Raw genomic sequence first — 13,775 nt, 5'->3', positions numbered from 1 at the left:
TGTAGTTAGTATAAAAAGTGCAATATCAGTGTCTATTGGGGAGATGTGGAAATGAGCAGGGCACCAAGGGCATCTATCAAGGGTGAGAACTGGGTCTTTAGATAAGGAGTCCCATGTGGCTCAGATGGTAAAGAATCCACTTGCAGTGCAGGAGAACCAGTTTGATCCCTGGGTCAGGAAGATCCGCTGGAGAAGGGAATGGCAACCCACTCCAGTATTCTTGCCTGGACAATCCCCTGTACAGAGGAGCCTGGCAGGCCCTAGTCCATGGGGTCACAAAGAGTTGGACACAACTGAGCAACTAAGCACGTTACAGGAGACACTGTATTTTAGCTGGGACCCAAGGATGGACATGAGCTGGCCAGAGAGAACTCCCTTCCAGGCATAGAGAATAGCTGGGCAAAGGCTCAGAGTAGAGCTGAGCTTTGTTTGTTTGTAAAATAGAAATAATAAAGAATCACTGAACTTCAGAGGCATAGGGTGGGGGGAAGGTCTTTGAGTCATGAAGTTATTGATGACCAGATCTTTTTTTTTAATTCTATTCTTTTTTTAATTAATTATTTTAATTGGAGGCTAATTACTTTACAATATTGTTGTGGTTTTTGCTGTGAATCAGCCATGGGTGTATTTGTATCCCACCATCCAAACCCCTCTTCTCACCTCCCTGCCCACCCCATCCCTCTGGGTTGTCCCAGAGCACCAGCTTTGAGTGCCCTGCTTCATACATCAAACTTGCACTGGTTGATGACCAGATCTTTTAGGTAAGGAAACCAGATCGAGTCAGTGAGAAATCAAGAGACTAGGACAATGTCTTAGGATCTTCAGGCAGAGCTGAGGCAGTGATGGGGGCTCAGAGCTGCCAGACCACAGTTCTTCCTACCCTGAATCCACCAAACTACTTCCTGTGTTCATTCCCCCATTTCGCCCCTTGGGATCTGGCAGTTTCCCTAAACCACGGAGTTCAGAGAGCAATGACTTTGTGATCCTACTCAAATTCCTGAAGTGGGTACCAATTATACCCAGAGAGAAACCCAGATGATCACAAGGCTTTCTAGGATCCAACCCTGGGCTGACCCCCACCCCCTCCCCCGCAACTGCATTTCCCACCCTCTCTCTCTCTCTCTCTCTCTCTCATGCTGTGCTAGTCCACTAGTCTTCTTACTGTTTCTAGAATATGCTAAGCATCCTCCAACCTCTGAGCCTTTGCTCAGAATGCTCTTCCCCAGATTCCCCTAGAGCTCATGCCACAGCTTCACATCAGCCAGGTCCCTGTGTTGACACCACCTCCTCAGGGTGGCTCATTTGGACCAGGCCTCCCGGGGCCAGGCACTGCCCTCCTCTCCTCATCCTCTTTCCCCACTTCATCTTCCTTCAGAGGACTCATAGCTACCTACCACACAGTATCCTCTGCTGGATTCGACCTTATACACTGCTACATACTTCTTTTTTAAAAATTGAAATAGAGTAGATGCATAATAAAAACCATGTTGCTATTGTTCACTTGCAAAGGTGTGTCTAATTCTTTGTGACCCCATGGACTGCAGCATGCCGGGCTTCCCTGTCCTTCACCATCTCCCGGAGCTTGCTCAAACTTATGTCCATTGAGTCGGTGATGCCATCCAACCATATCATCTTCTGTCATCCCCTTCTCCTCCTGCTCTCAATCTTTCCCAGCATCAGGGTCTTTTCCAATGAGTCAGTTCTTTGCATCAGGTGGTGAAAGTATGGAGCTTCAGCTTCAGCATCAGTCCTTCCAATGAATACTCAGGACTGATTTCCTTTAGGATTGACTGGTTTGAGCTCCTTGCTGCCCAAGGCACTCTCAAGAGTCTTCTCCAGCACCACAATTTGAGAGCATCAATTCTTTGTGATTCACAATGTTTAAAGGCTATATTTCATTTATAGTTATTATAAAATATTTGCCCTGTATTGTACAATATATCCTTTTAGCTTATTTTATACACAACAGTTTATTTATGGTCCATTCTTCCCACTAAAAAGTAAGCTTCGTAAGAGAAGGAATTTGTTTTACTCGCTATTAGAATAGTACACTGCATTAGGATAGCATTAGAATAGTACACTGGCTTTCAAAAAATGTTTGTTGAATTTATGACAAGAGAATAAGTAATCATAGGCCTTCAGAAGGCCTAGTTCCGGTCCCCTTTATGCCACTAAATCACTGAATGACTTTGTGCAAGCAATTCTCTATCCCAGTTTCTTTATCTGGCAAACAGATGTACAGTTTCTACCTTATAAAGGCATTAAAGTGAAACACAGCCATAGATTTGAAAGTGCCATACACTGTGGAATAAATTATACAGATACAAGGTTTCCTTTCTATCTTGAAGGCTTCCTGAGTTTGAATGAACTTCGTCAAATGGGGAGGAAAGTTTCATTCCAATAAGAAATCCTTTGTGGATAGGAGAATTGATTGGGCCTCACTCGCAAGACCTTGCCTGCAGCACAGGAAAAAGCACAGGGCGGGGAGGGTTGGGGGGCGAGGCAGGGAGGCATAATCAGCATCCAGCCTCTTCCAGATGTGCTGGGGACATGCTGGGGACCTTGGGGGGCCACAGAAGCTTGTCCCGGATAGAATTCAGATGCCTCTACAGTCAGAGCAGAGTGATGGTGGTAAAGGACAAAGGTCCCCCCTCATGTTTTTTAAACTATCACGTATCTGTGTTGTTATAATAATCCCAGCCGCTGTTTATTGACCACTCAGTCTTGCAACATGGACTTGACATGCATCATTGCACTGCTTTTTCTCCTCAGCCTCCTTACCTCCATTATTCATACAGGAAACCATCAGGGAACTTGGTCCAAGGCAGTGTATGTAACTCATAGCTCTGAGTAGCAGAGCCTACCCTTCAGCCCAGGCATGGCTGGCTCCTGAGCAAGTGCTCTTAACCAATGTAACAACTTAGCACACAAAATAAGTGATAACAGAGGTCAGAAGGAAGGGAACTGCAACTGCCTCTCCACTAAGTCAGTTTCACCTTAAGTCTGAACAGGGTGGAAAATGCTGTGATTCTGTAACATGGTTAAACTGATGCATCCAGGCAGCATATTCTAACTTCCTTCCCTTCCTCACCACCCAGGGTTTCATGGACATTGACTTAAACAAATTCAAGGAGAGTGGAGCAAACGTAACAGGTTTCCAGTTGGTGAACTACACAGACACCATCCCGGCCAAGATCATGCAACAGTGGAAGAACAGTGATGCTCGGGACCACACCCGGGTGGACTGGAAGAGACCTAAGGTGAGAGGATGGGCAGCAGGCAAGAAAGGACCCTGCTGGTCTCTGCCTGCCCTAGATTCCTGGAACAGACTTTCTAAGAGGAGCAAGCTAAGGAAACTAGATCCATAAAGGCTGAGGGTATGGACACTCCAGAATGACAATGGTTTTAACAGGATAGACATTTTGCTCCTTTTTCATATAAACAAAATTCAGAAGTCAGCAATCTGGGGCTTGTATAATGGTTTCACAATCACCAAAAACATAGCGACTTTTTCTATCTTCTTGTTCTGCTATCCTCAGCATACAGCTGCTACCTTATAGCCCAAAATGGCTGCAGAAGCCCCACAATCACCTCAGTATTCTACCCATCAGGAAGGGAAAAGGAAAACAGAAAGCAAAACTGTTTCCCTTAAGAACTCTTTCCAGCAGTCACATACAGATCTTCTCCTCACATGCTATTGGCCACATCTCAGGAACCTACCCCAGCTAGCTACAGCAGGAGCCAGAAAATGGTGTCTCTACTCTGGGCAGGATCGCCATGTTGATTGAGCCTCCTAGATTTGTGCAGTGGGCTGGTCCTTCTGGTCAGCTGCATACCTGGCTACAAATCAAGGAAATTTAACTAAGCAATAACCAGTACATTTCTGCCTCAGAGAGTCAACTCCCAATTATCATGCAGACTACCAGCCTCTCATTCCCTGCAAGGCAGCTTTAAACTCTGCGGCTAAAATCTATTTTGTTTTCTATTTGAAAATGGCTTAGAATAAAGATGAGTTTCTCTGATAGCTCAGTTGGTAAAGGATCTGCCTGCAAAGCAGGAGACCCCAATTCGATTCCTGGGTCATGAAGATCCACTGGAGAAGGGACAGACTACCCACTCCAGTATTCTTGGGCTTCCCTTGTGGCTCCGCTGGTAAAGAGTCCTCCTGCAATGCAGGAGACCTGGATTCAATCCCTGGGTTGGGAAGATCTCCTGGAGATGAAGGGCTACCCACTCCAGTATTCTGGCCTAGAAAATTCCTTGGACTGTATAGTACATGGGGTCCCAAAGAATCAGACACAACTGAGCGACATTCACTTTCACTCCAGAGTAAGAATAGAAGATAATTTCTCTTTCCCACGTCAAATCTAACAGCTTGGCAGTGGCTATGAGGAACACTGTTGAGAAGGATTCTGAGTCTAAATCTGTTTATCCAGGGCCAACTGTGGATCCTTGCCAACTTTCTCTTGCCCCTGGTCAGTTGCATTTTGTAAATGTCAGGCCACTGAACCAAGACACTGTCATCCCAGTTTTGCTCAAACTGATTCAGGACTTTAGAAATAAAGGCACTTCGACATGACCTTAAGCAAACAAAATCACAAATGTGATTTCAATCAATGAGTAAACTACAGAGGAGTTTCATTCATTCAGTTCAGTTCAGTTGCTCAGTCGTGTCCAACTCCTTGTGACCCCATGAGCTGCAGCACGCCAGGCCTCCCTGTCCAACACCAACTCCCGGAGCCTACCTAAACTCACGTCCATTGAGTCATCCAACCCATCCAACCATCTCATTCTCTGTCGTCCCCTTCTCCTCCTGCCCTCAATCTTTCCCAGCATCAGGGTCTTTTCCAATGAGTCAGCTCTTGCATCAGGTGGCCAAAGTATTGGAGTTTCAGGTTTAGCATCATTCCTTCCAATGAACACCCAGGCCCTATCTCCTTTAGAATGGACTAGTTGGATCCCCTTGCAGTCCAAGGAACTCTCAAGAGTCTTCTCCAATACACAGTTCAAAAGCATCAATTCTCCGGTGCTCAGCTTTCTTTATAGTCCAACTCTCACATCCATACATGACTACTGGAAAAACCATAGCCTTGACTAGACGAAGTTTTGTTGGCAAAGTAATGTCTCTGCTTTTGAATATGCTATCTAGGTTGGTCATAACTTTCCTTCCAAGGAGTAAGCGTCTTTTAATTTCATGGCTGCAATCACCATCTGCAGTGATTTTGGAGCCCAGAAAAATAAAGTCTCTCACTTTTTCCACTGTTTCCTCATCTATTTGCCATGAGGTGATGGGACCGGATGCCATGATCTTCGTTTTCTGAATGTTGAGCTTTAAGCCAACTTTTTCACTCTCCTCTTTCACTTTCATCAAGAGGCTTTTTAGTAGTTCTTCACTTTCTGCCATAAGGGTGGTGTCATCTGCATATCTGAGGTTATTGATATTTCTCCCGGCAATCTTGATTCTAGCTTGTGCTTCCTCCAGCCCAGCGTTTCTCATGATGTACTCTGCATATAAGTTAAATAAGCAGGGTGACAATATACAGCCTTGACGAACTCCTTTTCCTATTTGGAACCAGTCTGTTGTTCCATGTCCAGTTCTAACTGATGCTTCCTGACCTGCATACAAATTTCTCAAGAGGCAGATCAGGTGGTCTGGTATTCCCACCTCTTTCAAAATTTTCCACAGTTTATTGTGATCCACACAGTCAAAGGCTTTGGCATAGTCAATAAAGAAGAAATAGATGTTTTTCTGGAACTCTCTTGCTTTTTTGATGATCCAGCGGATGTTGGCAACTTGATCTCTGGTTCCTTTGTCTTTTCTAAAACCAGCTTGAACTCTGGAAGTTCATGGTTCATGTATTGCTGAAGCCTGGCTTAGAGAATTTTGAGCATTACTTTACTAGCATGTGAGATGAGTGCAGTTGTGTGGTAGTTTGAGAATTCTTTGGCATTTCCTTTCTTTGGGATTGGAATGAAAACTGACCTTTTCCAGTCCTGTGGCCACTGCTGAATTTTCCAAATTTGCTGGCATATTGAGTGTAGCACTTTAACAGCATCATCTTTTAGGATTTGAAATAGTTCAACTGGAATTTGATCACCTCCACTAGCTTTGTTTGTAGTGACGCTTCCTAAGGTCCACTTGACTTCACATTCCAGGATGTCTGGCTCTAGGGGAGTGATCACACCATAGTAATTAACTGGGTCGTGAAGATCTTTTTTGTACAGTTCTTCTGTGTATTTTTGCCACCTTTTCTTAATATCTTCTGCTTCTGTTAGGTCCATACCATTTCTGTCCTTTATTGAGCCCATCTTTGCATGAAATGTTCCCTTGGTATCTCTAAATTTCTTGAAGAGATCTCTAGTCTTTCCCATTCTATCAGTTTCCTCTATTTCTTTGCATTGATCGCTAAGAAGGGCTTTCTTATCTCTCCTTGCTATTCTTTGGAACTCTGCATTCAAATAGGTGTATCTTTCCTTTCCTCCTTTCCTATTCACTTCTCTTCTTTTCACAGCTATTATTAACATGTGACTATCCCACTCAATTTCCAAAAGATTGGAAATGATTATAAAGATACCAAATGTAATGTCTTTACTTTAAAAAGGAAGTGTTTGTGTGTCCAAACTCATGTCCAGTTCTTTACAACCCCATGAACTATAGCCTACTAGACTCTTTCTGACCATGGGATTTCCTAGACAAGAAAACTTGAGTGGATTGCCATTTCCTTCTCTAGTGGATCTTCCCAACGCAGGGATTGAAGCCATGTCTCCTGCTTGGCAGGTAGATTGTTTACCACTGTGGCACCAGGGAAGCCCCAAAAGCAAAAGGAACAAAATTAAAAGCTAGAAAAATACCTATACATTTATTCTACAAGACTGCACTGTGAACTTAGGATGTACCAGAGAACATGCTAGACATCAGAGACAAATTGATGAGAATAGATATGATTGCTAGTGCTGGAAAATGTTGTTCTGGATTGTTATCTTGCTTTTGTTTCAACATTTTAGTACCTTCTTAGATAAGAGGGGGATAAAATTGAGGCTTAGCATGAGGAAGCACAAGAGGAAATTTTGTGGAATATAAACTTGCCACTTGAGTGAGCTGCATGCAGAAATAATTAAGAGCTTACCCTTCTCAGATTATTCTTTTTCTTTCTTTTACTGTCACCAGGGATGGTGGAGTAAACTGTTCTTCTTGGCTCCCAGTTGGTGACAGAGAGAAAACCAAGTTGTTTTCATGGACTGTATCAGACAGATACAGATGAGTTGTATTTAATTTAGATGTTTTGTATTCAAGCTATGCCTCTTCCCCCAGATGAACCAACATTTTAACGTGGATTGGATAGAAAATTCTAGAATTCTCTTTGAACCTCACAACCAGCAATACTACTGAACTCGGGAGTTCAGGAGGGCAATATTGGCTAGGGAGGTGGAGCAGCAGGTGCTTCGTGGCTTACAGTGGCTCCCCGTCCCCACCATACCCCCCATCCCTGGCTCACTGCAGGCATCCTCATCACCAGGAGGCTCCTTCCCAGATACAGCTCCCACCAGCCTCCCTACCAGCTCTCTCTCTGACACCCAACTGTCTCTGTTCCTCCCACCAGTACACCTCTGCGCTCACCTACGATGGGGTGAAGGTGATGGCTGAGGCTTTCCAGAGCCTGCGGAGGCAGAGAATTGATATCTCCCGCCGGGGGAATGCTGGGGACTGCCTGGCTAACCCAGCTGTGCCCTGGGGCCAGGGCATCGACATCCAGAGAGCTCTGCAGCAGGTGAGGCTGGCAACAACGGTGGCCCCACCCTATGGGAGCCTCGCAGGGGATTTAAGCATCAGTGTCAGGCAGGATATAGCTATTGAAAAAAAAAAAGGTGGAGCACACCCGAAGCTTGGACCACCACTGCATTGTTTGTGGCTCTGACATAGGAAAGGTCATGTAGAAATTTGAAGAACAAAATGAAAAAACGTAATAGTATGGACCAGTCATTCCTGACAGCACAAGAGCTCTATTTTATGCTTAGGGATTATGCTAAGAAGGGGAAGCCAGTGATGCTGTATTTGAAAGGGGACTTGAGATACACAAGGATGAAACTGAACCATTTTTGCAGGCTCTCAGAGACTCTGCTCTCTTGCCCTGATTTTCTAGATTTCTTTATTATCTTTGCTCTCTGTGCACATGTCAGGATGGGACCCTGAAAATGTTTCTCGACACTTCTGATTCTATTTTCTTGCTTCTCAGCATTGCACTCATCAATTTTGTTTGCACTTACGAATGGGCAAAGAACAGGGATATAAAATGGTCAGGATCCTCCTATCAACTGACTCTGCAGAGGATTCTGAGGTGGAATCCAGATTCAACAGGGAGGAATATAAGCACTCAGTGATATGTCTGCTGTGGAAGCAGGATGAGACAGATACACGTGAGCCATGTGTTTGACATTCCTGTTTTAGAAGGTTCTGGGGACTTGCCCAGCTTTATGATTCTCTGAACTCCTAGAAATCTCTAGAAGTTTCTAGAAGCACCTGAAGCACAGACTAGTTCTCCAAGTCCTGACACATACCACAGTATATGATGCCTCTGATGCCTCCTGAGAGAGACCGTATTTCCAAAGGGGACTGGGCACAGAGGGCAGGGCTCACTTCACAGGAATGTCCAAGTATCAGACACAGTGGCGAGCTGGCAACAGCAAAATGTTCTGGTGCAAATGACTCTCAGGACATGCTCTCTCCCAGAGGGGAGCATTTCTGAATGAGGGAGAAATGTAGAGGAAAACACACAACTGTTACCACCTGTTTTCCAGCCACATGCACAGCTCTAGCGATTTACAACCTGGAGAAACACACAAGACGGCAATATCATCAGTTGTTCTTTAGCTCAGCTGAAGCGCCTGCACGTGGAGGAGAACACAGACTTCTGTCCTTTGGAATGAAGCAAAGCAACTGCCCTGTGGCTAGATGCAAACGGTTCCACCCACAGCCCTTTCTGCCCCACCCCCCGTCACTGTGCAGGGTGGCCCCGAATCCCTAGGCAGCAAGAGCCGGAAAGCCAGCAGCTTCAGAACGATTGCCAAAGGTGTGGTGCCTGCCTTCTGGCTTATTTAAAATGCTCTTCCAGGCTCCACAGTCGAGACAGCTTCTGTTTGCAATGTGAAGCTGGTTTCAGAAGGTCCCAGGGACTTGCCCTCAGCTTCCCAGCCCTTCCAGCTCCCTTGCCTCTCTCATCTTAAGGATGTCCCTGGAAGGATACGCTGACATCACCATGACAGTGATGAAGCCTGGAGACAATGTGAGTGGCAGAAAGGACTCTTACTCAGGAGACCTGAGGTCCAAGACCAGCCAGGCCCTTGAGTTTCTGGGTGACCTTGAAATACTAATTCAGATCCCCCACACCCTTCTCTTTCCTCACCCATGACAATGAGGCAGTCAGAGAGACCACTCTCAGTTCTCACCTGGCTTACGAATTCTAAGCATCTAATTAATTTTCCTTACACTCTAACCCATGTCTTTCTGGTTGTAACATGCTCAGTCTTCTGTTTCTGCCTTCAGTGGGGTTGAGAGGAGGCAGTTGCTTTCATCAAAATAATAATGATCTCCTCTATACCAGGGGTCCCCAAATTCTAGGATCTAATGCCTGGTGATCTGAGGTGGAGCTGGTGTAATATTAATAACAATAGAAATAAGTACAAAATAAATGTAATGCATTTGAATCATCCTGAAGCCATGGCAGGGGCCACTACCCTGGTCATGGAAAAATTGTCTTCCACAAAACCGGTCCCTGGTGCCAGAAAAGATGAGAACCATGCTCTATACCATCTTGAATCAAGACATGCGTGTGCCAGTCAGCTTGTTCCTGCGAGCCTACTGTATGCTCTGCCCTATGCTCTGGGGACAATTAGAGAAGGCAAGGCCTGTCCTCAAGAAACTCTCTTTAGTCTCTATTGTGGCTAGAGGTAGGGTGAGGAGAACTAGCCGCAAAAACAGAAACAAAATATAATCAACATTCTGATCCGAAGATCAGCTGTTCAAACTGAATCAAATATTTGTTTATCACTTCAAATCACAAAAATGTATGGCAGAAAGAGACCTGAGAAATGACGACTCCCACTTTTTCTTACATTAGAGATGAAGCAGCTGACCCAGAGTGAGCAGGAACTCCCCCAGGATCAGCTTAGCAGCCGAGACTGTAACAGACCCTGAACTGGGGCTCCTCCTCCTGCCCCTAGCCTGCCCTGTGGCCCCAGGGACCTTTGCTTGTACGTACTGAGCCTCAGGGCCTCCCACACACAGTCATGGCTGCTGTCTAGCCATTTCATCCTCTAGACCCATCTCTTTAAATAGCCACGCCACTAGGGAGAATCTGTGTGCCCACAGTAGACTTGGTAAATCCCAATGCCAGTCAGTCTTTGGACCCCAACTTGGGATCTCAAATCACTTCTACCCTGACCTTGGACCTCCAGGTCACAAGTCGGGAGGTATCTGAGGGTTAGCTTGTGGTCAAGCTGGAAAGTCTGTGAGTTAGACCAGGAGGAATAAGCACATTATTCTAAAACTGAGGGTCATACCAGCTATGACATGGCCAGGGCTCACTATGCACAAGGTTCTGAACATATTTTACATGACTGATCTCACTGAATCCCCTATAATATAACCCTCCGAGGTAGCTGGTTTTATTAACTGTGCTTTATAAATATACACACTGAGCTACACAGATGTTCAAGAATTCCCCCAGATTATACAACTAATTAGTGGTAAAAGTGGGATTCCACCCCACATCTCCTTGCTACCTCACTGTACCCTTAACTGCTCTGCTCTGAAGCCTCGAAGACCCAGCCCAGCAGATGAGAATGAGTTCTGGCCCAGCCAGCTACAGCACATGGCCTTGGGTAATATCCAAGGGCCTCAGCTCCCCCTCACCCCACTACAGTTTTCCCAGGAGCAGAGTGAAGATAATTCAGCCGCCTGCCTGCCCCCATCTCCTCACCCTGCCTGACATCCAAGGAGCCACTCAGAATATTAATGATCCCACAATCCTGGAACTCCTCAACGCTCCAGGAAAGAGGAAGCATTAGGGTACCTATAAGTTGGCTTCTGGCTGGCAGAAAAGAGTGAATTCCCCAAGTCAGGCTTTTAGCATTTAGGTCATCGGCCCTTTGAGGATATGACAGGACAAAAAAGCTTTGTACCTTCTCCCCAGAAAAATGCACACACACACACATATATTTTTGCATGACCATGAGTCAGGGGAAACCACAGACACTTCCAGAAGCCAAGCTAAGAAGTTGAAGTGAAGTTGAAGAACACCTGCCCTAAATAATGATCAGCCCTCTTAGCGTTTGTGTTTGCAGTCTGTCAGCCAATGATCACACACATCAAAGTGAAGATTAACAGGGCACTTCGCTAGATGAGGTCGGGGCGGGGGGAGGGGAATAAGTATAAGACACAGTCCTGCAACTCAAACTGAAGACCCAGTGTTGAAGGAAAGATAAGCTCCTAAGAAATAATAGCCATAAAGTTGTGGATTCGAAGCTAAATCACATATGTAGCCAGGCTGTTGATGCTCTGGATGGTCAGAAAAGAATGCTACGACTGAGGACTGTGGACATTACCAGACTATCTGTAGGCATGTGTCTGGGGCTTTAAATAGGATGACCATATAATTTATCATCCAACCTGGAACACTGGGGAATGAAAGGGAGAGCTATTTACCAATTATCCCAGAACAAGAGATGTAGACTGGATCGATCCCAGGCAAACTGAGATGGATGGTCATGCATGCCATAAAGGAAGGATGACTTTAAACAAAGAGTGATTTGGGTTTTGGAGGGTCTGGGTGAGGATGTAAAGGGTACCAGCAGGAGTCTACAGCGAGGGTACAAGGAGGACTTCGGGCCATTGTGCTTGGCTATTAGTACGTTAGGAGGACAAGAGCGGGGCTCTCACCATGCCTCCACCAAGCACTATCTGGAGGATCCTGGATTAATTGCTCAACTTTTCTGGCATTAATTTCCTCATCTCTTAAATGAGTATAATCCTCATAACACTGCCTCCCTTTCTGGCTTGTGACAAGGCTCAAAATGAAATTTTTTAAAGGATAATATATAAGTTTCTTTGATGCTCAGGGCAACTGCCTGAGATAGCTAAAGCCAGGATTATTCTTCCCATTGATCAGGTGGGAAAGTGGAAGCTCAGAGGGGTCCTGAGACTTGCTTGCCCCACTAGAATAACCAGCACCCTGGTCCACAGGCTCCGGCTTCCCTAGTGGGCATTCAGGAGGAGAAGCCAAGAGAACAGACCTGCCTCAAGGCAGCCACAAAGAGGCTTTAGAAGCCCCAGACCAGGGTATCTCCACTGCCCCCACCCCCAGGGCTGGAGGTGCAGGAGTCAGTCGTCAGGGCTAACGGCTCAAGTAGTAAAAATGCCAACAAGCACTCTCCCAGCACCAGCAAGAAAGAACAAGTATGCTTCAGCATCTCATGGATGGCAAACACTGAGCTGGCACCCAATACAAATGACTGGAAATCCAACGTTAAATCCCCATCTTTCATGGAGGGAGTCAGCAGGTGCCAGGATAGTGATAGGAGGTCCAAATGGCAGGAACTCAGGGAGACTCCAGGTCTCCCTTGGCCTGACTCCTGTCACCCCAGCGTGGGGGTGGGAGGGAACGGGGGCTCAGAGGCTCAGTACTGATGGATAGGATGGCAGTTTCCAGATGTGGCCAAAGCATATGTTTCTGAGAAGCTTATTTCTCTAAGAGTCCAGACTGTCCTCATAAATGGTTTGGGGCTAATCTAGTCTCCTGACCTCCCCCCTTGCTCTGCCATCATGGAACAGTAGTTCTGGGACATATTCTTTCCCACAATTTAATTTATCTCAGGGTGTGTACATCCTGGCTTCTATAACTAGACAGTAAAGAGCCTTCAGCTCGCCAGGCCTCTCCTGACTTGCTGTGAATCCTGAACACAGGTGCCACAGCTCTGAGTCTCAATAATCCTACCTGTACAATCAGCAAAATAAGCTCTGCTTTTGCCACTCACTGGGTTTCTGGGAACATCACATAAGCAGCATCCTGTGAAACGGTGTGGCAATGTAAGAGGCCCTCAGGTCACAGAACTTTGCTGCTGCTGATTATTTTTTGGGAAACTGAGAAAGGCATGTATAAATGACAGCGACAAGACCCTCATTTCTGCTGAAAGGATCCCCTGCTGTGAGGTCACAACTTATCACGCCCATGTTAAATCTTATTGTCCATACTTCGTACCCACTGAACACAGCACAGCAGTAGTAATAGTAGTGATCATCATTATCTTCAGCATCACCACCACTGAAATCACACACACCATACATTGAACATTTATGTCCCAGACAATATGCTAAACACTTCAGTCCTTTGAAGAGGAAACTAGGAAACAGATAGGCCTAGTGACTTGTACAGAGGAATTAGAGCGTGGCCTGGGGAAGGCCCAGCTAGAATAGAGGGTGGCAGCGGAATGCCTGGAGAACACACGACTTTACACATTTCTGTGTCACCTCTCAGAGCCAAGGACAGTAGCGTGGGCCTCCATTTGAGAGGCCACTTGGTATATGAAGTGACGAAACCAGAATATGTCAGAAGCTCTGGATTTCAGACCTGCCTCGGACACTTGTAAGTCCTAAGTCATGAGCAAATCACTTTGCTATCCAGAGTCTGGGTTTCTGCCATGAAAGTGAAGACTGGGACTTCCCTGATGGTCCAGTGGCTGGGACTCCGTGCTCCCAATGCAGGGGGCCCAGGTTTGATTCC

The 13,775-nt window shown here is 45.9% G+C and overlaps 1 protein-coding gene across 8 annotated transcripts in view; it reads left to right on the top strand.

Moving 5' to 3' along the window:
• The window catches only part of GRIA1 (glutamate ionotropic receptor AMPA type subunit 1), a 349,668-nt gene that overhangs the window by 223,623 nt on the left and 112,270 nt on the right, over positions 1-13,775 (top strand). For 6 of the 8 annotated variants that reach the window (XM_027545891.1, XM_027545889.1, XM_027545888.1 and 3 more), the window contains exons 6-7: positions 3,099-3,260; positions 7,602-7,769. In XM_027545891.1, the coding sequence (XP_027401692.1) occupies positions 3,099-3,260; positions 7,602-7,769 (330 nt within the window). The remainder of the gene's footprint in view (positions 1-3,098; positions 3,261-7,601; positions 7,770-13,775) is intronic. The other 2 variants (XM_027545894.1, XM_027545893.1) reach the window with 1 other exon arrangement.

The sequence above is a fragment of the Bos indicus x Bos taurus genome, chromosome 7 (genome assembly GCF_003369695.1).
Source record: "Bos indicus x Bos taurus breed Angus x Brahman F1 hybrid chromosome 7, Bos_hybrid_MaternalHap_v2.0, whole genome shotgun sequence".
NCBI lineage: Eukaryota > Metazoa > Chordata > Mammalia > Artiodactyla > Bovidae > Bos > Bos indicus x Bos taurus.
The sequence above is the reverse complement of the archived record's forward strand: the minus strand, read 5'-3'. Positions and strand labels throughout refer to the sequence as shown.